We start from the raw sequence: 25,946 nt of genomic DNA on the forward strand, positions 1-25,946 counted from the left end.
TTTATTTTAAATAATCAGAGTTATAATTTGTAGAGTATTGATAACCTTGTATTATCATTTTGTTAATGAATTATCTTTGATTTTTAATTTCCAAGTGGTTGAATTCATTAGGTTTCAAAAAGTCAATTCCATTCTTCATGAAATTAAAAGAAGAAAACAATTGGAATGCATGATTTGCGGATTCAAGTTGAAATTTTAATATGTGTTTTGACTATTTATATTTTTTGGGGGGCTGTTTGATGAAATTACGAATTAAAATATGAACTTAAATTGATTATTGCCATTAAAAGCTAAAAAGTTCAAGAAATGTGAAGTTATATACAAATCAATTTATTATAATTTTAGTTCTAATGTTTTATTGATTGTTTTTAAAACACGAGGTTTAATAAATTTGAAGTTTGAATTAATAGGATGAATGTCTATATAATTTTTTTTTATCTTTTTATATTCGTTATATGATTTATATTTTGGGGTTTGTGACCGTTCCTTTTAGTAATATCATATCTAAAATTTAAATTTTATTCTTCTATTAGAATGTAATGTTCCTCACTACTACACTTAATATTTATTGATTGTGCATATCTAAAATAAAATATAATAAATTATATATATCTCTTGAAAATAATGTTTAAAAGAAAAAAGTTATCACGACAAGCATAGATAATGACATTTCATACTTCTTTAGTGTTTGTATCCCATCAATCTATCATAAACTTCCACCTAATTTCTTCATCTTAGCCTACCATAAAAGAGAAGAATTTTTTTTTTTAAAAATATTAGATATAATATGATTAGACTATAGAATAATTAAAATATGTCATTGTATATGATAAAAATATATACATATCTTGAAATATTTTAAATAGAATTTTAATACTATAAAGATGATATGGTAGCAGAATTAAAAGAGATGGCGAGGCAAAGTAAATAAAATGGTCCCAAAAGAGGGTACAAGATGTCACATTCACTGAACAGTAGTGGGCTGGAAAACATGTGTGAGGATTAAAGACGAACAGTTGGCAGGCATATTAGATTTAGGTGTTCTCTTTCTGCCAAAAACCGCATTATATTATTGGGCTTTCAATGCCTCAACTCTAAGCCCATCCCTTCTCTTTCCAACCATGTCCATGCCCTTAATATACAACCATTTATCTATTAATTTTTACTTTCTTAAATTTATTTATGAAAGACAAGGTCCAAGAGCCATAAAATCAACTTAAAAACAAAGTCTAAAACCTAAAACCCAAAATTAATATGACAAAGTTAAAACTTAATTATCATGAACAAATTTGACTGAATTATAGTAAACTCAACTTTCCACCTTAACATACTACAATTTAAATTAATTTCATCATACATCCTCAAAACATTTCTCGAATTCTAAATTGATTTATAAACTTTAATATTGTATTAGTCGAGTCTTTTCATTAACCCAATTCTCTATTTAGACATTAAATATATCAATTCAAATCTAACATGAAATATTTACTTTAAAACACATTTATTAATTTCTAAACATTTTGTGTACTTGCCACGTACATAACTTGAATTAGAACATCATTAAATTTTAGGAACATAGTTAAAAGGATGATTGAAGCTATTAACCCACAAACAAATAATAATATAATTAGGTAATTAGTAAATGGAGTAGGTTGTTTAAAATTTTTAATTCCAACTAAATTAAATTCTAAAATATCACATCTTAAATTTAATTCAAATTAGAATCGAATATTTCAAAACCCCAACAAATAACTTTTTTATTTTTCACTTTTGTATTCACCAAATCAGCACGCTATTAATTACTCTTATTTTTCTCTATAATGAATTTTTTTTCCTTATTATATTCTATTATTTCATTTTAAATTGTGTTCAAAATAGGATGCTTTGGTTTGTTTGCTTTTCAATCAAACTTGCTTTTGATAGAAACATTAATTCAATATTTATTTACATTATTTTATTTATTTTGAAAGAAAAATTATTATTTTTAATTATATAAATGAAAACGGAGGTAAGAGATATTTATTTATTTTTTATACTTTTCATATTTATTTTATTATTTATATTTAGGGTTTGTTATTTTTTTATAATACCGTTTTTATAGTTTAAATTCCGTTTTTTCTTCTCACATTTATTGATGAATTAGAGATATTTATTATTTTGTAATTGAATGAGTTACAATTTGAATTTAGTTTCATAATGAACGAAGACATAAAAATAAATAAATGATCAAAAAACAACTTTTTGGAGTTTTAAAAATAAGTTTTTTTATATAAAAAAGATAAATTTTAAAATTATAGATAAATTTTGATTTAATGTGCAATTATATAAACTTTAATATGATAGGAATTATAATTCTAAATTTGGTTCAAATATATACTTGAAACTTTAATTTTAATTTAATCATACACATTGAAAGAAATAAATATATCAATTTATTTTTATATTGGATAAGTATAATTATATATATATGCAATATATAAATATAAAATGAGGCTATATCAATAATTGTGTTAATATTTACCAGAATTGAATTAAATCAAAATTTTATGTATAAAATTGTATAAAATTAAAGTTCATGTAAATAATTGTACATTAAACTATATATAATTTTGATATTTATCCCTAAAAAAAATTGAATTATCTTCTAAGATAATTATAATGAAAGGTTATTGATTTATTTAAATTTAATGACAGTTACTAAAATAAAAATTTGAAAACTAAATTAATAAAAATGTAATTTAAATTTTCATTATTGATAAAAAAAATTCAAAATAGAATGCAGTGAATTTATCCAAATTCATTATATTCTACCACGACGATGGAAAAAATATATTTTAGATAAAAGGTTTTTAGGGGAAAAAAATTAAACTTAAAAAAATATTTTTCAATATAACATCTATTGTTATAATAATAAAAATAATTTTATCTATATAATTTTTAAATTTCACTAATAAATGCTTTTAATCAAATTATAAATAATATTTTATTTTATATTCTATTTGCGTAAATTTATAAAAATATGGAATTAATCGAAAAAAAAGAAATTGCAAAATAGATTAGACGATTAAATTAAAATAAAAAATGGTAATTATTGGCTAATGAAGAATAATTTAATTGGAAAGCAATGGGGGTGGGGGGGTTAGATCCTCCGGTCCACCTTTCACCTTTCAGCTTTCAATTACCCAAACCCCAAAAACCAAAAAACCAACAAAAACTCAAATCAGTCTCCCCTTCATTTCTATTCTCCCACAAAAACCCAACCTTTGCTTTGCTTCCCTCTTTTCCCCCAAACCCATCTCTCCTTTTTCCCTCCTTCCTTTGCCTTTGGATCTGATTTTCTCTCTCTTTTTCTTTCCCTCCAAAAACTGTTTTCCCTTGCATTCCTTTGATCCAACCTAAACCCAGAGTTGTTTTTTTCTAATGATTGTATGTTTGAAATTGAAATGGGAATGCTCATAAAGAAAGCATGAGCAAGAACCCAATTCGTAGCAACTGCAGCAAATTAAACGACCACGATTGGACTCAAGTAGTTGAAGTAAACCAAGAAGCAGAAGAAGAGTACTTCTACCATTCCCTTGACCGCATTGCTTCTTCTAATTCTTGTTCTTGTTCCAACTCTGCTTCTCCTTCTTCTGACTCGGATTCTGACCCAATTGCCCCTTCTAATAATGCCCACCACCCATTTCCCGTCCCTAAATTCCCCAAGGTTGTTTCCCAGTTCGACATCTGGATCTCTGAACCCTCCTCCGTTTCGGAAAGACGAACCCGTCTGCTCCGCGACATGGGGCTGAGCCGCCACCCGGGTCTTTCCCGGATAAGACCCGGGTCAGAAACGGAGGTCGGCGACGGACGGGAAATGGGTAGTGGTGGTGGTGGAGGTGAGTTGGGAAGAAGATCAGTTTCATCGAATAGGTTGGTAAAAGAAGAGTTGGAAGATCAAGATCGTGGAAGAGAAAAGGAATCCAGTTCTTCTGGAATTGTACGATCGAAATCGGATGGTGATTGTAGTGCTGCTGCTGTTCCTTCTTCGCCTTTGTCTCTTCGTTCCAATTCATCTTCTTCCATTCTTTCTGTGGGTTTATGTACTGTAAATAATAATAATAACATCAGTGAATGTGATCAAAGTAATGCTGCGGCTGCTAACTTAAGACGCTGCGGAAGTAATGGATCTAAGCCACCCAAGGAGCGTATTAGCAAGAGTTTGAATGGGGAACTTAGCTTTAAATCATTTGGTGATGGGGAGGCTGTTGTGGTGGACGATGAGATGGATTGCAGTGAACAAGTGTGTACCATTAAGAACCTTGATAATGGGGAAGAGTTTGTGGTGAATGAGATTAGAGAAGATGGGATGTGGAACAAGTTGAAGGAAGTTGGGACAGGGAGACAGTTGACAATGGAGGAGTTCGAGGTTTGCGTTGGCCATTCTCCGATCGTTCAAGAGTTAATGAGAAGACAGAATGTAGAAGAGGGTAATAAAGATAATGCTGATTTGATTGTCAGTGGTGGGGGTGCTGGTGTTTCAAAGTCGAAGAAGAAAGGGAGTTGGTTCAAGAGTATAAAGAGCGTTGCAAATAGCGTGAAGGGTAATAAGGAAAGGCGAAGCAGTGACGAGAGGGATACATCATCGGAGAAGGGTGGGAGGAGATCGAGTTCCGCCACTGATGATAGCCAGGATGTTTCGTTTCATGGGCCGGAGAGAGTGAGGGTAAAACAGTATGGGAAATCATGTAAAGAGCTCACTGCTCTTTACAAGAGTCAAGAGATACAAGCGCATACAGGGTCTATTTGGAGTATAAAATTCAGTTTAGATGGCAAATACCTTGCTAGTGCAGGTGAGGATTGTGTAATTCATATATGGAAGGTAGTTGAATCGGATAGGAAAGGGGAGTTGTTAATGGAAAAGCCTGAAGACGGGAATTTCAACCTTTTGCTTGTGGCTAATGGATCTCCCGAACCGATTCTATCATCGCCGAGTACTGATTACCCTCCTGATAAGAGGAGAAGAGGAAGGTCATCAATAAGCCGGAAATCGTTGAGCCTAGACAACATTGTGGTGCCAGAGACTGTTTTTGCACTTTCAGATAAACCTGTTTGTTCTTTTCAAGGACATTTGGATGATGTTCTCGACCTCTCATGGTCCAAGTCTCAGGTTAGTAGAAACATATGCATGAATGTAGTGTGATTGGTTTGCTTTTCAGGTTTTCAATAAGTAATGTTAATGGGAAGAAGTTTATTTAGTGTTTCTTTGTTTAGACTTTAGAAGTCTTCTAATAATTTCCCCATGGTAGTTGTAGTTGTCTATTCAGTCTGATGTACCGAGCATTTATCGTATATTCTGTGCTGCTAAATAATCTGCATGCATTATTATGTCACAGGACAGAAATGAAGTAGAGCAACTTTTTTGCAAAGTGTTAGACTATCAATTAAAACATACTTAATTTTAGCAAGCTATATTTTGGCACACGAAGTAAATGATCTAACAAGTTCAATATGTGTTTTGCCACAGACAACATGAATAGTAATGAAAACTTTACTTTCACATGGTTAGCTTAGATCGGCTATCTATTTGGTCAGATAGTGACTTATCTTGCAAGAGGCTTGATCTTTTCAGTGGAGATTGTTTTAACCCGTGTCTTGGTCTTGGTTATTGTCTTCGATGTTTCTGTGATGCCTTTTTTCCTTGTCATCGCTTCTGGTTAAGGTTCCTGGTGATACTGTATACCTTGTGGAAGTTCTGAGATAATTTTAGGACAACTTTTGAGTTTGCATGTCTTTAATAATTAATAGAGAGTTAAATGATTAGAAATGGTTTTGGTTTTACGACCACAAGTTTTTATAAACCAGTCCTGAATGTTAATGGGATGTAACTGTAATTGAATGCCTGAAAGCCCTTCAAATCTTTAACAATTCAGGAGTCATGTAAACAATTGGTCATGCCTCTATGTATTCCTTTATGTTTGTAGCAAGCTTTTCAAGAGGTCGTTGTTTGACCTTTTCAATGAATTCTTTTCTCTGGATCACTGCATAGCCTCTTTTAGAATCATGAACCAATTAATTGCTGCAGGATATTCTGGTAAGATTTTTCTATTTTCTCTTTTCAGCAATTGCTCTCATCTTCAATGGACAAAACAGTTAGGCTTTGGGACTTGACTAGCAAGACCTGTTTGAGCATATTTTCACACAGTGATTATGGTAAGTAAATTGTGAGTTTCATGTCCTTTTTTGCTTAGGAGTTTAACTTCATACTGGCCCTGTTTAAGAACATCACTAAATTGTAGTTTGTTTTAAAAATAAATAGTTACAATACTTATAAGTGAATAATTTGAGATTTATTTATGTTCTCCATAGTTTTAATACCAAGCTTTGTACCAAGTTAGAAAAACGTAAAAGATTCTTGAGTAGCTAAAACTTGAATGTAATTTTGTGGCTTAGAATGTGCATATAGTTCACTGAAGTTAGGTTTGCTTGGTGTACATTTGATGGAAATGGTAATTCAAAGATCCAGCATAGAAGAAAAGTATTGTTAATTTTTTCTCATCACTTGAAATTGGCTTATATATTACTAATCACGCTTTATTCTTGTGGATCTGCCTTGACACAGTAACTTGCATCCAGTTTAATCCAGTTGATGATAAATACTTCATTAGTGGATCCTTAGATGCTAAAGTTCGCATATGGAGCATTCCTGACCGTAAAGTTGTTGATTGGAATGATCTGCATGAAATGGTCACTGCTGCTTGTTATACGCCTGATGGCCAGGTTGGGAATGGTCAATTACAACTTCATTCTATATGATTTATGAGTAAGTCTTTATAGCTTATGAAGGTTTTACATGTTTTGAAGGGTGCACTGGTTGGCTCATACAAAGGAAGCTGCCATTTATACAATACTTCTGGTACACGTTTATGAATTCCCTCTCTGGTCTGCATAGTCGTTCTTTAGTTTATAGTTGACTTGTGATAGAAGTTTCTTAAACGCTTGCATTTATGCATATGTTTTCAGAGAACAAGTTACAACCGAAAAGTCAAATCAATTTGCAGAATAAAAGGAAGAAGTCTCATCAAAAGAAAATTACAGGTTTCCAGGTAATCCTGTGCCCTTGCTGCTTGAAATTCTGTCTGTTTGCCATATTTCTTGCCACCATGTTTTCACTTTATACTTCCCCCTATTGGTTACTTTCTCAAACAGTTTGCACCCGGAAGTTCATCGGAAGTACTTGTCACCTCTGCAGATTCACGAATTCGTGTTGTTGATAGTTCTGATCTAATTCACAAGTTTAAAGGTAATTCTTATATGGTATAAATATCTGCATGTGACTCTGGAATTACGCTTGATTCCACTGAAGTTGTTGACTATTGGACAGGATTTCGGAACACAAACAGTCAAATCTCAGCTTCTGTTACGGCAAATGGAAAATATGTTGTCTGTGCTAGTGAGGACTCTTATGTTTATGTGTGGAAACACGAAGCTGGATCGAGGCCTAGCAGAAATAAAGGAGTCACCATGACACAATCTTATGAACATTTTCACTGTAAAGATGTATCAGTTGCCATCCCCTGGCCAGGCACATGGGGACTAAGAGATATACAATTGGATGACAATATCGATGAAGTTTCAACTGCCAATCATCCTCCTACACCTGTTGAAGAGTATAGCGGAAATGAGGGTTTATTATCAGCATCTGGGTACACCAACAGCCCTCTTCACGGAACCATTTCTAGCGCAACCAATAGCTACTTCTTTGACAGAATTTCAGCTACATGGCCAGAGGAAATACTTGTTCAGGTAACACGGACCTGGAGCAGCCCCAAGACAATTGTGGACTTGTCTGGGGTTAACCAAGACACAGCCAGCGGTATGGTGATTGTAACCGCCGGCCTGCGTGGTGAGATTAGAACTTTCCAAAATTTTGGATTGCCATTTCGAATTTAATTGGGTAGGGAGGGAACACCTCAAGGGTGAAGGGAAATGAGTTGATAATATGTCAATGCAATCCATTTCTCCCCACCTTTGAGTACAGTGAGATATTGGTTGAGATTTGTAATATTTAGCCAGTTTCATTTCTTTGTTTGTGCCTACGCTCCTGAATGTAGGGGAATTGGAAAGCCACTGCATTTGAGCATCGAGGAAAATATAGATTTGTTCGAAAAAAGAAAAAGAAAAGAAAAAGAGAACTACACCCTGAATTTAGATTCCGAAGTGTTTCCGGTGTCGGAAATTGTAGAGTTTTAAGATTAGAGGTGGAAAGCCTATTGAATTGAAAATGAAATTCTTTTACTACATATTCTTCATTAGTCAAATCCAATGTTCTTGAACAACACTTTGGTGGTTTAGAGAGCTTTAAGCTCTTCTTATTTTCGTATTTCCTAAGACTAATGAAACAAGAATTGGTCGACATTTAGGCTGCGGTTGTTGAGTTAAAACCCTTTTTTTTCTCTTTGGGTGTTAGAATGACTTGGAGTAATTTTTTTTTTTGACAATTATTTTTTACAATCATTTTCTGGAAGTTGGTTTTAGTGAAATAAATATAATATAAGTGTATTTCTTTAAAATACTGTAGTAGTATTTTTTTAACAATCGTAATTTATTTTATAATAAAATAATTTTTGAAATAATATAAAAAATTAATTTAAATATATAAGTGAATGATTACACATTAGAGTTGAAAGAGAAATGAAACTAAGCATAATTTATATTTCCATATTTGTATAATTAGAATATTTATATTTTATACTATCAACTATTAATTATTAAATATTTATAAATTATAATATATGTTTATTGTTAAAATATTCATAAAAAATAAAAATTTCAGTATTACAATAATTTATTTAATAATAATAAATTATCAATAATAAAAAATTATCTTATATTATTTAATATAAATAATTAAATAGGTATGTTGAGTATTATAAATTTAATAATAATATTAAAATTTTAGTATTTTAAAAAATAAAAAAATGATTATTAATATAATAATATTATATATGATTAAATGTAAGTTTTATATAAAGAAAAGGAAATTACTGTGTAAGAATAATTTATTCTTGAATTTATAAAAAAGAAATAATTATATTGGAAACAAATATACCCATGGAATTTGGTTCAGGAATGCGTTAGTTTGGTTGATAAGAACCAAGGCTTGAGCAAAATTCCAATTCAAATCAAACCTAATCATTTATGTAATATGAATTAATAATTTGTCAAAAAAATAATAGGAATAAATTAAAAAAGAAATTCCACATCACCACTGTACCCCCACTCGAGAGACCACTCCCTGTCTCTTTCAATCCTCACCCATAGGGGGACAGGACCAAAATATCCCCCATACTAGGGAAAACCAAATGTAGGAAATCCAAAACTCAAAGTCTAATTGGCGAATTGATATGGCAGATACATTGCCTTCTAATTTATCTTATCCTTCCATTGACTTCTCTTTTTATTTTTTAAAGGGTCCTTTCCCTCCCACCTTATATATGCAACACTAGAAAGCTGTTTTTCTAAGCCCACCATAGCCACAGCTCATTTTTGTGTCTTAAATAACCCATTTCAAAGTTGGTAATGGCTTTGCAGACTGCTGCTTTGGTTCCAGCTACTTTCACCCTACCCAAAGAGGTTTTCCTTTTAGCTTTTTACTGATGAAATGGTTCTGCGTTTCTTTTTTCTGTTTTTAATGGTGGTTTTTTTTTTTGCAGGGAAAATCAAGTCCATCTTTCAAGGATTCAACTTTCTTTGGGGTCTCACTTTCTGACCATGCCAAAGCTGATTTCAGTTCTTCTGCATTAAGATGCAAGGTTTCATTTATATCTAGTTATTTTTCATGTTGTTCAATCGTATAAGAACAAAACATTGAAGTTATATGTTTCAGTCATATTAAAAGGAAATTATGATTTAACAAGGTTTGTATTTGCTCTTCTTGTTGTTTAACTAGGACAAGCATTGTTGTTTCTACTTTTTTTTTTTTGAAAATTTTTTTTCCATTGTAGAGGGAATTCAACCCAAGAAATGGAGCTGTGAGAGCCGAAACTACAGCTACTGCAACTCCAGCAATCAGCAGATCTGCGGTGGATGGCAAGAAAACTCTAAGAAAGGATAGTGTTTTCATCACCGGTGCCTCCTCCGGATTGGGTTTTGTTGTTCCAATAGGGTCGGAAGCGTGTAAATTATTGTACTAAAAAATCACACAAAGTTCAATTCCCAGGGAAGAGAGGTGGATCACATGGATCTCTTAAATACCAAGTCTTTCCTTAAACAGAATATCTCTTCTATAGTAATTTAATAGCACAATTAAATACTACTATTATACCCTCAAATATTGAAAGAAAAATAGGACAAGAAAGAACACAAGAGATTTAACGAGGTTCGGTAAATTATACCTACGTCCTCGGGCACTAACACCAGATGATAACTTTACTATCTCCAAAGTATTACAAACAAATAGAATTCCTTAAGAATTCTCAAATGGGAGAAGAGAGAAAACTAAGAGAGAAAGATTGGTTGGGATGAATTGAAATGAGAAATGAGAAGGCCTATTTATAGTTGAGGTTTAAGGACCAAACAATAAATAGCCCATTATCTCAAGGACCAAAAAAAAATTATCCCATGCCACTTTTTCAAAGTCAACTTTAGGGTGCTAAACTTGCACCACTTTGTATTGTTTGCCATTAATGTTGTCTCCCATTAATGTTAACAATCTCCACCTTGAAGATTTGATTAGGATAATCACATCTTCACACACTTCCTTCAACTCCCCAAATTCGATAAAGCTATCTTTTGTAGTGCCTACAAATGCACTCTCGAGCGCCATACACCTGAAGGTGCTCAAATTCTTAGGATGTTAATCAAGTTCAAACAATGATTAAACTTGATTGTTGTTACCACCTTGGTCATCATATCTGCGGGATTATCTGCTGTCGGAATCTTCTGAAGTAGAATTTTTCCTTTTTCAAAGACTTCCCGCACAAAGTGATATCTTACGTCGATATGCTTGGTTCTTGAATGATAGACTTGATTTTTCGCTAAATGAATAGCGCTCTGACTGTCACAATATAAACTTATGTGACTTTGAACAACTCCTAAGTCTTTCAACAATCCATTAAGCCAAATAGCCTCCTTAACAGCTTCTGTAACTGCCATATATTCTGCCTCTGTAGTAGATACAACTACTGTAGATTGTAAGGTAGACTTCCAACTCACTAGGGCTTTCGCAAGAGTAAGCAGATACCCCGTAGTTGAACGACGTTTATCTAAATCACCAGCAAAGTCGGAATCAACATATCCAACTACAAACTGACCAAGTGCTTCATCCTGTTCAAAAATTAAACCAACATCTACGGTTTTTCGAAGATACCGTAGAATCCATTTCACAGCTTGCCAATGTCCTTTTCCAGGATCATGCATATACCTGCTCACAACTCCAACAGCTTGTGAAATGTCAGGCCTCGTACACACCATTGCATACATCAAACTCCCAACTGCATTAGCATATGGGACTTTCGCCATATATTCTCTTTCATCTTCAGTCTTCGAAGATAATTGAGCACTAAGTTTCAAATGAGAAGCAAGTGGGGTACTTACATGTTTTGTGTTTTCATTTACACCAAAACATTGTAATACCTTTTTCAGATATTGCTTCTGATTTAAACAGAGCTTGCCTCTCGGTCGATTTCTACTTATCTCCATGCCGAGAATCTTTTTGGCCTCACCTAGATCTTTAATCTCGAACTCTTGATTCAACTAAGCCTTCAGCTTATCTATCTCTTTTTGGCTCTTCGAAGCGATTAACATATCATTAACATACAAGAGTAGATAAATGAAAGATCCGTCATGCAGCTTCTGCAAATACACACAATTGTCATATTTGCTTCTTGTGTACTTCTGCCTTCTCATAAAGCTATCAAATCGCTTGTACCACTGCCTCGGGGATTGCTTCAATCCATATAGCGATTTGTTCAGCTTACAAACCCAATTTCTACCACCAGCATCTGTGTATCCTTCGGGCTGAGTCATATAGATCTCCTCTTCTAACTCACCATGCAAGAAAGCCGTCTTAACATCAAGTTGAGCTAGTTCCAAATTCAACTGTGCTACCAAGGCCAACAAAATTCTAATGGAGGAATACTTCACAACAGGGGAAAATACATCATTGTAGTCAATTCCCTCCTTCTGAGCGTAGCTTTTAGCTACCAATCTTGCTTTGTAACGAATATCCTTCTTGCTAGGAGATCCATCTTTCTTTGCGAATACCCACTTGCATCCGATTGCCCTTTTACCTTTCGGTAGTTGCGCCAATTCCCAAGTATTGTTCTTCAGGAGAGACTGCATTTCTTCATCCATGGCGCTTTTCCATTTATCACTTTCTAAGCTTTGCATTGCTTCTTGATAAGTGATAGGAATATCATCAACAACGGGAAGGGCGTAGGCCACCATATTAGTAAATCGAGCAGGTTTACGAATTTCTCTCCGTGGCCTTGCAACTGCAACTGGTTCTGGTGTACTTAGTGGTTCTTGGGTCAGAACCTCTTCAACCTTTAATTCCTTCATTGTGGCTGGAGAATTAGACTTATTAACTGGGCAAATCCCCATCTGCTCAAACTCCACCTGTTTTGGAGTACACTCCACCTGCTGTGGAGTATTGCTCGTCTGAATATCTTTATCTGCTACCTTTTTCAATGTGGCAGATTCATCAAAGGTAACATCTCTGCTACAGATCATTTTCTTTGTGCTTAAGCACCAAAGACGAAATCCCTTCACTCCAGAAGTGATTCCCATAAAGAGAGCTTTCTTTGCCCTCGGATCTAACTTTGACTCCTTCACATGGTAATATGCAGTGGATCCAAACACATGTAAGGAATCATAATCTGTAGCCGATTTTCCAGACCATACCTCCATAGGAGTTTTTCTTTCTAATGCAGATGATGGCAAACGATTAACAAGATGGCCAGCATATGTCACAGCCTTAGCCCAAAATTGCTTGCCCAACCCAGCATTGGACAACAAACATCGAACTTTCTCCAGCAATGTTCGATTCATACGCTCTGCCAATCCATTCTGCTGTGGTGTATCCCTAACTGTGAAGTGTCGAACAATACCATACTCTTGGCACACATCGAAGAACGGATCACTTTTATATTCCCCTCCATTGTCCGTCCTAAGCCGCTTGATTTTCTTGCCAATCTGGTTTTCGATCATAGTTTTCCATTTAAGAAAAAACTCTAAGCACTTCATCCTTAGTTCTCATGGTATACACCCAAACTCTTCTGGAAAAGTCATCAACAAAAGTAACAAAGTAGTGTTTTCCTCCCAATGAAGGTGTCTTGGAAGGCCCCCACACATCTGAGTGAACATATTCCAAAATACCTTTTGTATTATGGATAACAGTACCGAATTTCACTCTCTTTTGCTTTCCCAGAACACAATGCTCGTAAAATTTTAATTTGCAAGCCTTTGTACCTTTCAACAATCCTTGCTTTGCCAGAATTTGCAAGGATTTTTCGCTGGCATGTTCCAACTTCATATGCCACAACTGTATTGAGTCCAATTCTTTGTTGCCGGAAGCTGCAGCGACTGCTCTAATAACTGTACTACCTTGGTAGTAATACAAGTTATTTTTCCTGATGCCCTTCAATATCACAAGTGCTCCAGATGTCACTTTCAAAATCCCATCTCTCATAGTAACAACTGAACCATTGGATTCCAAGGCTCCCAATGAGATGAGATTTTTCTTCAAACTGGGCACGTACTGAACATCAGTCAGAATTCTGGTTGATCCATCTTGATTCTTTAATTGGATTGAACATATCCCAACAGTTTTACAGGCATTGTCATTGCCCATATAAACAACTCATCCATTTAGTTCTACTAAATCTGAGAACCACTCCCGGTTAAGGGACATATGATAGGTACAACCCGAATCTAATATCCACTCATCTGAATGGAACGACGATGATGATGCAACCAGTGATAGTTTAGAGTCACTAGTATCATGCTTAGCAACACAAGCATCTACAGCAGCTTTTCCCTTATTCTTCAGCTTTGGACAATTTTTCTTCCAGTGGCCTTTCTCATGACAAAAAGCACATCCATCTTCCCGAGTTTGGACTTTGACTTTGATCTCTCCTTTTGAGTTTTCTTCCGAGTGTATGAACGACCTCGGACTACTAAAGTTTCTGTATCTCTGATTGAGTTTTTCTGTTTGTCCTTCTTTCTCTGTTCATAACTGTATAAGGCCGCACAGACTTCGCTCAGAGATATATCACTCCTGCCATGAAGTAGAGTAGTTTCTAGGAACTCAAACTCCTCAGGAAGTGACCCCAACAGCATCAAAGCCAAATCTTCATCTTTGAATGTCTCATCCATATTCAGCAAATCAGTGACTAACTGATTAAATTTGGTGATGTGATCATTCATTGTGGTACTTGGGACGTATGTGAAGCGAAACAGTCTTTTCTTCAAGTGGAGCTTATTTTGACTGTTTTTCTTCAAAAAATTTTCTTCAAGTGCCACCCACAACTTATTTGCAGAAGTCTCCTTTGAAAAAGCATACCTTTGCTCTCAAGAAAGGCATGATCGAATTGTGCCACATGCCAACCGATTGATCGCCTTCCAATCTTTCTCCTGTACATCATCTGGTTTCTCTTCATCAATGGCAATGTCTAGGCCCTGCTGAAAAAGGGCATCTAGAACCTCACTTTGCCACATACCAAAATGGCCCGTGCCATCAAAGATCTCCACAGCCAGTCTTGCATTTGCAATTGTCGGTCTTGTCCACATGGACGATGTTGAAGCTCCTACACCGACCGTTTTCTCCATAATCTTTCAATATACCTAAGGAAATCTTTTCTGATGTGGAAGATCAGTTCAAACTGCAACCACAGAGCATACTACGATTAACCTTCGGCTCTTGATACCACTTGTTGTTCCAATAGGGTCGGAAGCGTGTAAATTATTGTACTAAAAAATCACACAAAGTTCAATTCCCAGGGAAGAGAGGTGGATCACATGGATCTCTTAAATACCAAGTCTTTCCTTAGACAGAATATCCCTTCTATAGTAATTTAATAGCACAATTAAATACTACTATTATACCCTCAAATATTGAAAGAAAAATAGGACAAGAAAGAACACAAGAGATTTAACGAGGTTCGGTAAATTATACCTACGTCCTCGGGCACTAACACCAGATGATAACTTTACTATCTCCAAAGTATTACAAACAAATAGAATTCCTTAAGAATTCTCAAATGGGAGAAGAGAGAAAACTAAGAGAGAAAGATTGGTTGGGATGAATTGAAATGAGAAATGAGAAGGCCTATTTATAGTTGAGGTTTAAGGACCAAACAATAAATAGCCCATTATCTCAAGGACCAAAAAAAAATTACCCCATGCCACTTTTTCAAAGTCAACTTTAGGGTGCTAAACTTGCACCACTTTGTATTGTTTGCCATTAATTTTGTCTCCCATTAATGTTAACAGGTTTAGCCACTGCTAAGGCCTTGGCTGAAACTAGGAAATGGCATATTATCATGGCTTGCAGGGACTTTCTCAAGGCTGAAAGAGCTGCAAAGTCTGCTGGCATGTCTAAACAAAACTACACCATCTTGCACTTAGATCTCGCCTCATTGGACAGCGTCCGCGAATTCGTCGACGGTTACAAGCGATCGGGGAGGCCTCTTGATGTGCTTGTTTGCAATGCTGCTGTTTACCAGCCAATTGCCAAGGAACCCTCTTTCACGGCTGAAGGATTTGAGCTTAGTGTGGGAACTAACCATCTTGGTCACTTTCTTCTTTCCCGGTTGTTGCTTGATGACCTGAAGCAATCTGATTATCCTTCAAAGCGTCTCATTATCGTTGGTTCGATTACAGGTACATCACTACCAATGCATTTAAAATGATCATATTATAGAAGATTGTGATATTGATGTACTAACTTGGGACTTGTATCAAGGAAACACGAATACCTTGGCCGGAAACGTACCTCCCAAGGCCAACCTTGGGAATCTAAGGGGACTTGCAGGGGGACTAAATGGGCTTAATAGCTCAACCATGATTGATGGTGAGGAATTTGATGGTGCCAAGGCATACAAGGATAGCAAAGTCTGCAATATGCTCACGATGCAAGAGTTCCACAGGCGGTTCCATGAGGAAAGCGGCATCACATTCGCTTCCCTTTACCCGGGTTGCATAGCTATGACAGACTTGTTCCGGGAGCACATTCCGTTGTTCCGACTCCTCTTCCCTTCATTCCAGAAGTACATCACCAAGGGCTTTGTCTCCGAACACGAAGCTGGGAAAAGACTAGCTCAGGTATAAAACTTGTGTATTGAGTTCTGTTTTATGTCTTTTCCATTAACACTATCATTGCTTCTACGAAGGTTGTAAGCGATCCGAGTTTGACAAAATCGAGTGTATACTGGAGCTGGAACCAGAATTCGGCTTCATTCGAGAACCAGTTGTCTCCTGAAGCCAGTGATGAGGAGAAAGCACGCAAAATATGGGAGCTCAGTGAGAAACTTGTGGGGTTGGCCTAAAAATTTGGAGGCATGAGATGAGATGGTTGCCACTTGAATCTTTGCTTATATAGCCCAGGGTCTGAACTAATTGATTGAGTGTAGAGCTTGGATTTGGATGGTGTGCTTGCTGTTATTAAAATTTCTTCTTTTGTAGAATGTAGGTGAATATGGAATTTGTGCAATGCAAAAGTAATAAGTTGCCAAAATTTTAAGCCATTTTGATGTTTTCATCATTCAAGTTGAAAATGATACGCTTTGCATGAATTTAAATTGTTGCCAAATTCTGCTATTAAGTTGAAGATTTTGTCTGATTTTGTTATATTTTTATTTCTTATACTTTTTAAATTTTAAAATTTCAATTGTGACCGTGACTGAACTGTTCAATTCATTGAGTTAAATTTTAATATTTTCAAAATTTTTTGCAACAAATATATTATCATGTGTAAAATCATATCATCTTTGCTATTTTGATATAATATTCACAAAAAGGTTTGGTATTTTAGTCCATGAATTTAACTACTATCATTTGAATTAAGATTGAAATTTCAAATTTTGAAAACTATAAAGACTAAAAATGATCAAATTGAAAAAAGACTAACAGGGATAGCCAAAAATTTTATTTGGGGGGTAAAGATAAATTTCTAAACATTTGAGGGGTCGAAGCTAAACATTTTATTTTGAAAAGGACTTAGATTATATAATTAATTTCTAGGAGGGATCAAAAATTTCAATTATTTGAATGATTAAAGGACTTAAAATGAATAATTAAGACTGAGAGGGGCTACTAATGATATTTTTCCCTTTGACCAAGGCCCTTGCCGGCCTCTATTAGCTTCGTCTTACAGGTTAGTTCCACAACTTTCATATAGTACAATACTAATAGCAAAATTATTGAAATTTCAAAACTATAAAAATAAAGACAAATGAATCAAATTAAATTACAAGAATTAAATCTACCATTTAGGCCTAATATAGAAACTATTTAAATCATGAACGTAATTAATACGATTATTATGATCAATATTAATAAAAAACCATAAAATAACAATCTTAAATTTGTTTTTCATTTGTTAATTTATATCATTTGTGCTAGTTGTGATACGTTTGGTTACTAGTATAATAATATGAGCAAAAATAACATATTTAGCACATGTTCTAAAATAGTTAGACATAAAATAAAAAATAGTTTGTGCAAATTTAAACATGCAATTAAAAACTCAAAGTAAAAAAAGGACATCTTCAAAATAAACGAAAAAAGTTCTCTTTGATACAAACAAATGAAATAAATGATTAAAAGTTACCATTTGTGATTAATTTTATAACTAACCAAAAACTAAAATATCTAGAAAATACAATAATCCAATCAAATGTAAAATTAGTACTTTACATGTCTTACATTGTTACTTACATTTATATCTCAATACTAGTAGAATATAACTTCTTTTGGTAATGGTGTGAAAACCGAAACTAGAAACCCGAACCGGGATATTCATAGAATGGAATATACTATTAGCGGGATATCCTTGGAATAATACTGAACCGAAATATCCCTCGAATGGGATACCCCTGGTAGGAATAAGTATGAGAAGTTGCCCGGTCCGGACAAGAAAAAAATCTGAACCGGCCACTAAAACCCATAAACCAAAAGCCAAAAATTCGGAACCGGAATAAGAAAAGGCAGGATATCCTGGGAATATTCCTTATATCCAATAACCAATAGTGTTAGCATTCTCTTGTTTGAAAAGTAATAATAGGGAAAAAAATTCATATATTATACCATCTGAATTCAAATATCGAGTTACAGAAAGATTGCTTCGGCAGCAAGAATGCTTTCCAAAGAAATCATCACACTTTGCTAGAGAAGCAGCAGTAAAAATGGTAGCAAAAACGGAAATACGCCAAACATACGAACACCAAGAAAGGTGGGGTTACTGCAAGCCAAGCAAATGAGAAGAGTCTCGTGTATAATGTATGTTTCAAACAATCAAACACTCAACCCTAACACTCTCCAAGCCAATAAAAGGGGATAGGGTTAAAACATACAAAGCATGAGGCTCCAGTACGTTCGTGTTTTAAGGGTTTCGGCTCTCACTGTGACCAATGTGTACTGCATTTTACTGTAATAGTATCCATAACATCCACAGCCATGATGAATCAAATACAACAGAAAAGGAGCTTACGACCGCTAACTTTGTACTTATATTACATTCTCCCCGTCTCAGCTTAAATCAAGAAACTCAACAGCTTCATCACTTGAGATCAAGCTTTCAAACAAACATAAACGACAGAGTTGCATGCTATCCTTATTGCTCCGGAAGTTTGTCTTTCAAATATTTCAGAACAGCTTTGGTTCCCCTGTCTAAAATTGGCCTCCTTATGCTGAGAAAAAGAAGAAAAGGAACAGATAATGGCTAGAACCAAAACAGAAAACATGTTTTATCAGGAAAAAAAATGACCCTGAACTAAGTTCGGGTTTATAGAACTTTAATACTTTTTTCATTCACAGATTTTTAAGTTTTGGAATGAACCATAGCTCAAATGCAGTATACCTTCTCAATGGATTACCATCAAGTCTCAAAACCTGGAGACTTGGTTCAAGCAGACCCTGCCCAGAAAAACAATTATTAAAAACGACGTAATTATATAATCTGAATAAGGGCTGCAATAAAAGAAAGCCAAAAAAACCAAAATAAATAAATAAATAATAATAAAAAAGAAAAAAAAAGGTAAAGGGATTAGTCTAATACGGACCAGTTCTGGAGGAAGTGTGGAAATGTTATTGTCAGACAAGTCTAGCTCAGTGAGAGAAGTAAGGTTCTTAAATCCCTGCACAAGAAGCAACAAAAAGGGATAAAGACTAAAGGATAGTCAAGCTGTCAAAGAACCGAGGGAAAAGAATATATGATGCAGGCCAATAATAAGAACCAAGAACACAAACATATGGTACGTGTCTTAGTTCAACACCTCCCATGTTAGGTCAATCCGATATTGAAACACAGGTCGATATTTAAAAACCGTGATTATATGAGAACCGTAGCAAAAACCTTAGGATTTATACAACAAGCCACTACACACTAGGGATGAAGGTAAAGTAAATCAAGTTTCCGAAAAATTTCAACTTCACATTACTATAAGAACATTCGCATGTGATCAATGGAGAAAACAAGTGGCTATAACAACTATATAGTGGATGTTCATAAATTGTTACTAAGTCGGTTTACACCAAATATTAATGACTTGCAATAGATGACAGCTATAGTAAGAGAACATTTTACCTCCGGGATTGATTGAAGGGAATTTTGACTCAAGCCTAGGATTTGCAGCTGGCATAAGCTCATTATTTCTGATGGGACTTCTCGTAGCTGCATTCGTCTGTCAAGTCAACACAGAAGTAAGATAAACAGAAAATGTTGCATAAAAGAACATAAACACAGATAATTGTGCATATGTTTGTACTTTTGCATGCAGACATACCTCATTAGTTTCAGAGAACTAACCTCAAATAAAGCTCCTTCAAGTGTGGTAAGTTGGAAAATGCTGGATTCTCAGGTAATGAAGTGGCATTACCACTTATATCTAGTATTTGGATCATAGAGATTGCTTGGAATCCATCAGATGGAATCTATGACCAAGTAGATAAGAAATAGTTCAGCTTAAACAGGTTAAAAGAGAAACATGCATGTGTTATGATAAAGAAACAACTGTTGACATCAGCATAGTATGTCCTATTGCAGTGAAAATATATCATATAACAAATCTAGCCTAGCATAAAGGAATTGAAAACCTATTGCTGTTGTTTAAATATCTTGCTGCATGATCAATCTCAGATTAAGTGCTTATTTAGACGTTCTTGGAGAGAAATTCCCATGACTACCAATCCAATCATCTGTTGCATGAGCCACCTTTACATTGACGAGACATTTCTGACAAAAAATAGTATCCAGCACGAACAAGGCATATTTTATTTGCTATATATCTAGGAGGCAATCATGATTTCAACTATTCCGCGTGGGTACAAGCATGCATTGCACTTCCAACAGTTAAGAACTATAATGAAGGTGGAAAAAAATATATCCTGGTCACCTGTCTTAGTGGATTACTATCCAACTTCAAACAAGAAAGATTGGGAAGTGACTTCAAAATTGCAACCGGCCAGTCCTTAATATTGTTACTAGATAAAACCAAAGTCTGCACATTTAAACACCAGTTAATAACAATTTAAGTAAGTAGGACCAATCTGCTTCACACCCAAGCCAATCTGTCATCGGTTTAAAACTCCAGCAAAAGATCATCCATAATACATCAACAATGAGCTATAATCGTCATGCCTATAGAATTGATCTCTAAGCAAACCAACGGAAAATTCAAGCAACAATATATGTCTTTTATCTCAATTCGGAAACATTGATACACATATCATTTTACTTTATCATGATCAATGTCTATACTTCTAGAAGAAAATATAACTAAAGAGCAAATACCTGAAGGGATGAACATGAGGAGAGTTCAACTGGCAGTTCTTGGATAGAATTTTTGGAAAGATTGAGTTTTATGATTTCACCTGATTCCCATGCCTCAGATGGGACAACGCTTAAGCCCATGCCTTCCAGCGAAAGTTCCTGAAAGTAGATGAACAAGAAATGTTAGTTGCTAAATCGCATACCAAGAACTTCAAGAGTGAATCAGGATATTATTGTTGAAAATAACTCGGACAATACATGAAACTTATATAAGGTTAGAGCTTATATGAATTTGATATTTCAAAAAACAAACTTCGATTAAGCAGTAATTCAAATTCACAATTTATATGATGGTCTATTTTTCTGGATTCATACATCTTGTAATGCAAACCATGTTACAATGAAAAAGTATGAGCCAATGTCCTCAAAAGAGGGGCAGAAGTAACAATTAGTCGAACTAACCTATTAGATTCACCATCCAGAATAATAGGATCAAACACAAAATACACAATATACTCCAATAGAAGATCAGACTGAAATCTCGAAATGAATCTTTAAGTTGATATAGTAAAGGAGATACCTTTGAAGTGAGGGACAATCGAGCTGCCATGGTGACTACTTCCTCTTTGGCAGGGGTTTGAGCTCCTGAATCTACAAGAAAAGCTTCATTATGATTCCTAGGAATAAGAAATGGTACAGAACCAAAAATCATTGGAATTTGAAATTTGGTCAAAAGCCTCCACCGGAAGCAAGGAGGAAGTAAGTGAGATACCAGATAACAGCTATAGACTACAATGTAGAATGCATGTTGAAATGAATGTACCTTCAGCCTCGGAAAGTTGGCTTCTAAGATATCTCAATAAAGCTGATGTAGGTCCTGAAACCAGTGAACTGCAGGGGCAAAATATATATATATCAGCTGATAAAACATGACTAAGAAGAGCACTGAACTTTATGAACAAATAATTCCCTCAATGCCTCAGACCTTCTTAGAGTTCGCAAAGGGTTGCCACTGAGCAAAATTTTTCGTAATGTAGTCATCTTGCCTAGACAGAACAACATATTAGATCCGAGTAAAATATGTTCATCATGAATATCGAAGAGTCAAAACATGTTTATATTGTTTTTTCCACCGAATGTGAGCGGGAAATGAATATATATATATATAGTCAGCCAAAACTGATGCTTTTGCTGCATCCTAAGAGCATCATGTGCTGCTACACATTCCAATTAAAGATGCATCAGAAGTGAATAACTAATGATCCAAAGTTTGCAAAGCTTACCAAGCTCAGCGGGCAATCCAGTCAACGAATTATTAGAAAGATCCAGAACTGATAGAGATAACTTGCATGTTCCAACCGGATATTCCTTCAACTGCATGCATTTGAAGTATTCAGTATGCAGTTCCATTTTAGTAAGATTCAGACTATTTCCAGGACCAAAGAAGATAAACACGAACATGGAAAAAAAACAAGATGAAGTAACTGTATAAATCAAATGACCACATGCACACATTACATTTTCTCAGAAAATATATTACACTAACAAATGTGTCACAAGACCCAAAAATACTCATGGCTCAAAGAAACTACTAGCCTTATTACAGTTACATCTGATGCAGACATCCTAAAAATGCATTCAACACAGCTAAGAAATCAGAATGAAGCATAAACCAGATACTGGCTTGATGGTTGGTCAACTAAAAAGCAGATGTAAAGTTGTTTAAAACAAAAGACAGCCATGACAGCCGTGTGATGCTAAATTGTTGGTATAATATTTAGTTTTGGCAAGGATTAATATTGTGGTGGACATCTAATCATGCACAACAGTAGGATGGAATTTAATTGAATTCATTTTGCAATATCTGAATGACATTTCATGTGTACTACTTGTAATAGATGGTGCGAACTAGAGTCAACTATGTAAAGCCATATACTGAGAATAAATCAAGTTTTGCTAAAAATAGACCATTTTCATGTACATTCAACTCATTACAGTTTTCCTATTAAACCATAACTGTCACAGAATCAGGTCACTAATCCAGCAGTATAACCTACGGTGAGCTCAAATACAATGAATTGGCAAAAAAGATTGAAATAGGTACCTGGTTTGAGTGAAGATCCAATGTCCCTAAACGAGAAAGGGCACCTAATTCCTCGGTTAAAATTGACAGTGCATTATTCCTGAAAATTTGAGGTGGCAAATACCAGATGAATACGAAAAAGTACAAAACTTTCAGGTAACTAATTAAACATCTTTTGTAACCAGTGGACAAGAATATGACCCCATATAGAATTCTGCTAGAGAAGAGCAACCCGATATTGATGGTGGGATTGATGAAATTCCTGCATCATACAGTACCGGTATGACTTATCATGCAGTAGAAAAGGATGATTTCTAGCATAACTCTGTATTTCACTCACTGTTCTGGTGAAGATCAAGACGGATGAGACGCGTAAGGCATCCAATGTTCTCTGGTATACCACTTAGCAAGTTCTTTGCTGCAGGGATGTCAAAATTTCTTTTACAATTGGAGATTTAAACATAACTGATATAACCTAGAAAAGTCATATCACAATGAAATATTACATGCATTGAGTTCTGTAAGCATTGTACATGACGCAAACAAATTCTCAGATAAAGCTGTCAACTTGTTCCCCTGACACAATTAGAACATAATGCATAAATTAGGCTCTGAAATACATCATTAATGATAATTAATTACAACAGCAACCCCATAATCAAAAAAAGAAAAAAGAATTACAACAGCAACTTCCAACAAGACTATCCAATGCAGTCACATTGTACAAAATAATTGTCTTTAAATACCTCCACATCTAGTTTTGTCAATTTCAAACAGTTTGTAAGATCTTCAGGCAAGCTTGTTATCAAATTATTCGATACCTGCCAGAACGAGAAAGAAAAAAAAAAGTCTTTTATGGATCATATATAATATTAAATAAAACAAGATGAAACTCGTAGTTTTATGACAAGAAGATTTTAGCACATCATAAACTGGATTTCTTAGTTATCAGGTTAGCCGACCTCTAGAACCTAATTGTCAAATGAAAACCAAATAAGCAAAGGTAAATATATTTACACTTTACAACATGAAAATGGTTGGAAAGGACAATTTAAAAGAGCAAGAAAACCTTCTTTGAAAATAACTCTAGCATCCATTCATAACAGAAGTTGGGGATATGGCTTTAATATACAAATGACGCGCATGTTTGAGATTGAAACTAACCAACAATAATAAATTTAACAAGAAGATATTATATCCAAGGAAATGCAGAGAGCATACACCAAAACTACTTGTGGCTTTGTAACAGAACTTAAACATTATTGTTGGGGGCAGTAACTGTGTTCAAAGATCAAGGTGTTTCTATAGGTGAAGCAAAAAGTGGCAGAAGTCAAATCCGGAAAGCATATTCTTGAAGGGCATTAACAAGATAAATAATAATAACAACGGTGATAGATAAAGAGAAAATACAAAACCTTTAGATCTGATAAATCTGAGCATTTTCCAAGTGAGGATGGAAGTTCCTTAATATGATTGCTTGAACAATCAAACCTGGAAGTCACAAAAGGGTAATCCAATAAGACGGTAAACTAAGGTTCTGATTCTTTTCTTCATTAAAAAAGAAACCACAAACTGATCCTCAAGCATAAGGAAACAGCATATAAAATGACCATAGAAATTAAGCAAGAGAATCATTCCATTTTCTATGTTGAAAATATGCATATGATCATCAAAATATAATGAATGAATAGCACAACTACACAAATGCAAAAATGCCATTAGCATCAAAAAATTAATAGCAACACAACGACAAAGAAAGTAAGCCAGCTTTTCTTTATTTGAAAGATGTGGGAGAGGTGCAGAGGAGCTTACTTGACCAAAGAAGTTGCCGAGCCAATCTCCTCTGGTATGGTCACTATAGAGTTAAAAGACACATCCAACAACTTCAGCATAGAAAGCCTATAAAGATAGTAGAAAGAATAAGATCATAAGATGAAAATTTTGAAGCATAACTAGAAAAATCCATAAAGAAAGTAACAAACAACTCACTGTCCGATTCCAGCCGGAAGATCTGTAAGCTTATTGTGACTAACATTCAACACAGTCAATAAAGGTAAATTCCTCACTTCTTCCTTCAATGACTCGATATTGTTATGAGCCAAAATTAGCTTTTGTAGCTCCACAGCCTTATAGTAATAATAATAATAATAATAATAATAATAATAATAAAAGGAAATCAAATTAAACTTAAAAAAGGGAGTTTGAAATTAAATTAAATGGAAAATGTAACAATAAATTTAAATTAAATTACCTCCCACCATTTTTCACCCTCCCCAACAGCATCCAAGCTTCTGTAGATCTCTTCTGGAACATCTCTGTAAAAAAAAAATGAGATAAAAGAAACAATGAATTGAAATGTAGCAGTGAATTGGAAATGAAGAAAGGAAAGAAATAAAGGGACCTGAGAGATCGATTGGATAAGTTGAGAGAACCGGAAGCTCTTGCAGCTTTAAGTAATCGATCCATATTATTTGGGATGTTAAGACATGAATGAAATGGTTTGAGATCTGCTCTCTGTTCGCCTCTTTACTTTTGTCTTACGCTGTAATACTTGCGTAACCGACTGTATCTTACGTCTTCTTCCCATGACATGTCGGATTCTTTTCCTTTGGGAATATATATTTAGTAATGGCTTTTTTTCTTAATATTACTATTAGGGTAAAAGTTAAAAATAGTCCCTTTTATTTACTTAAAATTATATTTTGATACAAGTAATTAAAACATAATAATTTGAAAATAAGTCACTAAAATATAATTTAAGATAAATAAAAATAACTATTTTTATAGTTTTCCCTTACTAATATTATAATATTTAGATTTTTTTATATTACATGTTTTATGTTCTGGTTCAAAACAATAATGTTTTCATATTTGTCTTTGAAGGTATTTATA

At 34.5% G+C, this 25,946-nt stretch overlaps 3 protein-coding genes across 3 annotated transcripts; 2 read left to right on the top strand and 1 right to left on the bottom strand.

Moving 5' to 3' along the window:
* Positions 1 to 3,146: 3,146 nt before the first annotated feature.
* On the top strand, positions 3,147 to 8,282 carry LOC107895279 (WD repeat-containing protein 44). Its single transcript, XM_016820572.2, has 7 exons — positions 3,147 to 5,149; positions 6,102 to 6,192; positions 6,602 to 6,759; positions 6,844 to 6,895; positions 7,003 to 7,085; positions 7,189 to 7,282; positions 7,364 to 8,282. Exons 1-7 carry the CDS (start codon positions 3,467 to 3,469, stop codon positions 7,930 to 7,932), a joined length of 2,730 nt encoding a protein of 909 aa, XP_016676061.1. The 5' UTR covers positions 3,147 to 3,466; the 3' UTR covers positions 7,933 to 8,282.
* A 1,135-nt stretch (positions 8,283 to 9,417) lies between these two features.
* On the top strand, positions 9,418 to 16,717 carry LOC107895278 (protochlorophyllide reductase, chloroplastic). The gene is made up of 6 exons (XM_016820571.2): positions 9,418 to 9,615; positions 9,696 to 9,794; positions 9,987 to 10,128; positions 15,475 to 15,864; positions 15,947 to 16,305; positions 16,374 to 16,717. Exons 1-6 carry the CDS (start codon positions 9,562 to 9,564, stop codon positions 16,527 to 16,529), a joined length of 1,200 nt encoding a protein of 399 aa, XP_016676060.2. The 5' UTR covers positions 9,418 to 9,561; the 3' UTR covers positions 16,530 to 16,717.
* Positions 16,718 to 18,262: 1,545 nt separating this feature from the next.
* On the bottom strand, positions 18,263 to 25,645 carry LOC107895277 (plant intracellular Ras-group-related LRR protein 6). The gene is made up of 21 exons (XM_041085350.1): positions 25,456 to 25,645; positions 25,306 to 25,369; positions 25,044 to 25,180; positions 24,867 to 24,953; positions 24,470 to 24,545; positions 23,801 to 23,875; positions 23,561 to 23,630; positions 23,395 to 23,472; positions 23,256 to 23,316; positions 23,076 to 23,154; positions 22,255 to 22,345; positions 21,957 to 22,017; positions 21,795 to 21,862; positions 21,552 to 21,622; positions 20,993 to 21,130; positions 20,595 to 20,699; positions 20,009 to 20,133; positions 19,787 to 19,883; positions 19,263 to 19,337; positions 19,061 to 19,116; positions 18,263 to 18,890 (listed from the first exon to the last, which is right to left on the bottom strand). Exons 1-21 carry the CDS (start codon positions 25,518 to 25,520, stop codon positions 18,815 to 18,817), a joined length of 1,755 nt encoding a protein of 584 aa, XP_040941284.1. The 5' UTR covers positions 25,521 to 25,645; the 3' UTR covers positions 18,263 to 18,814.
* Between the last annotated feature and the right edge of the window lie 301 nt (positions 25,646 to 25,946).

The sequence above is a fragment of the Gossypium hirsutum genome, chromosome A13 (assembly GCF_007990345.1).
Source record: "Gossypium hirsutum isolate 1008001.06 chromosome A13, Gossypium_hirsutum_v2.1, whole genome shotgun sequence".
In the NCBI taxonomy this organism is placed as follows: Eukaryota; Viridiplantae; Streptophyta; class Magnoliopsida; order Malvales; family Malvaceae; genus Gossypium; species Gossypium hirsutum.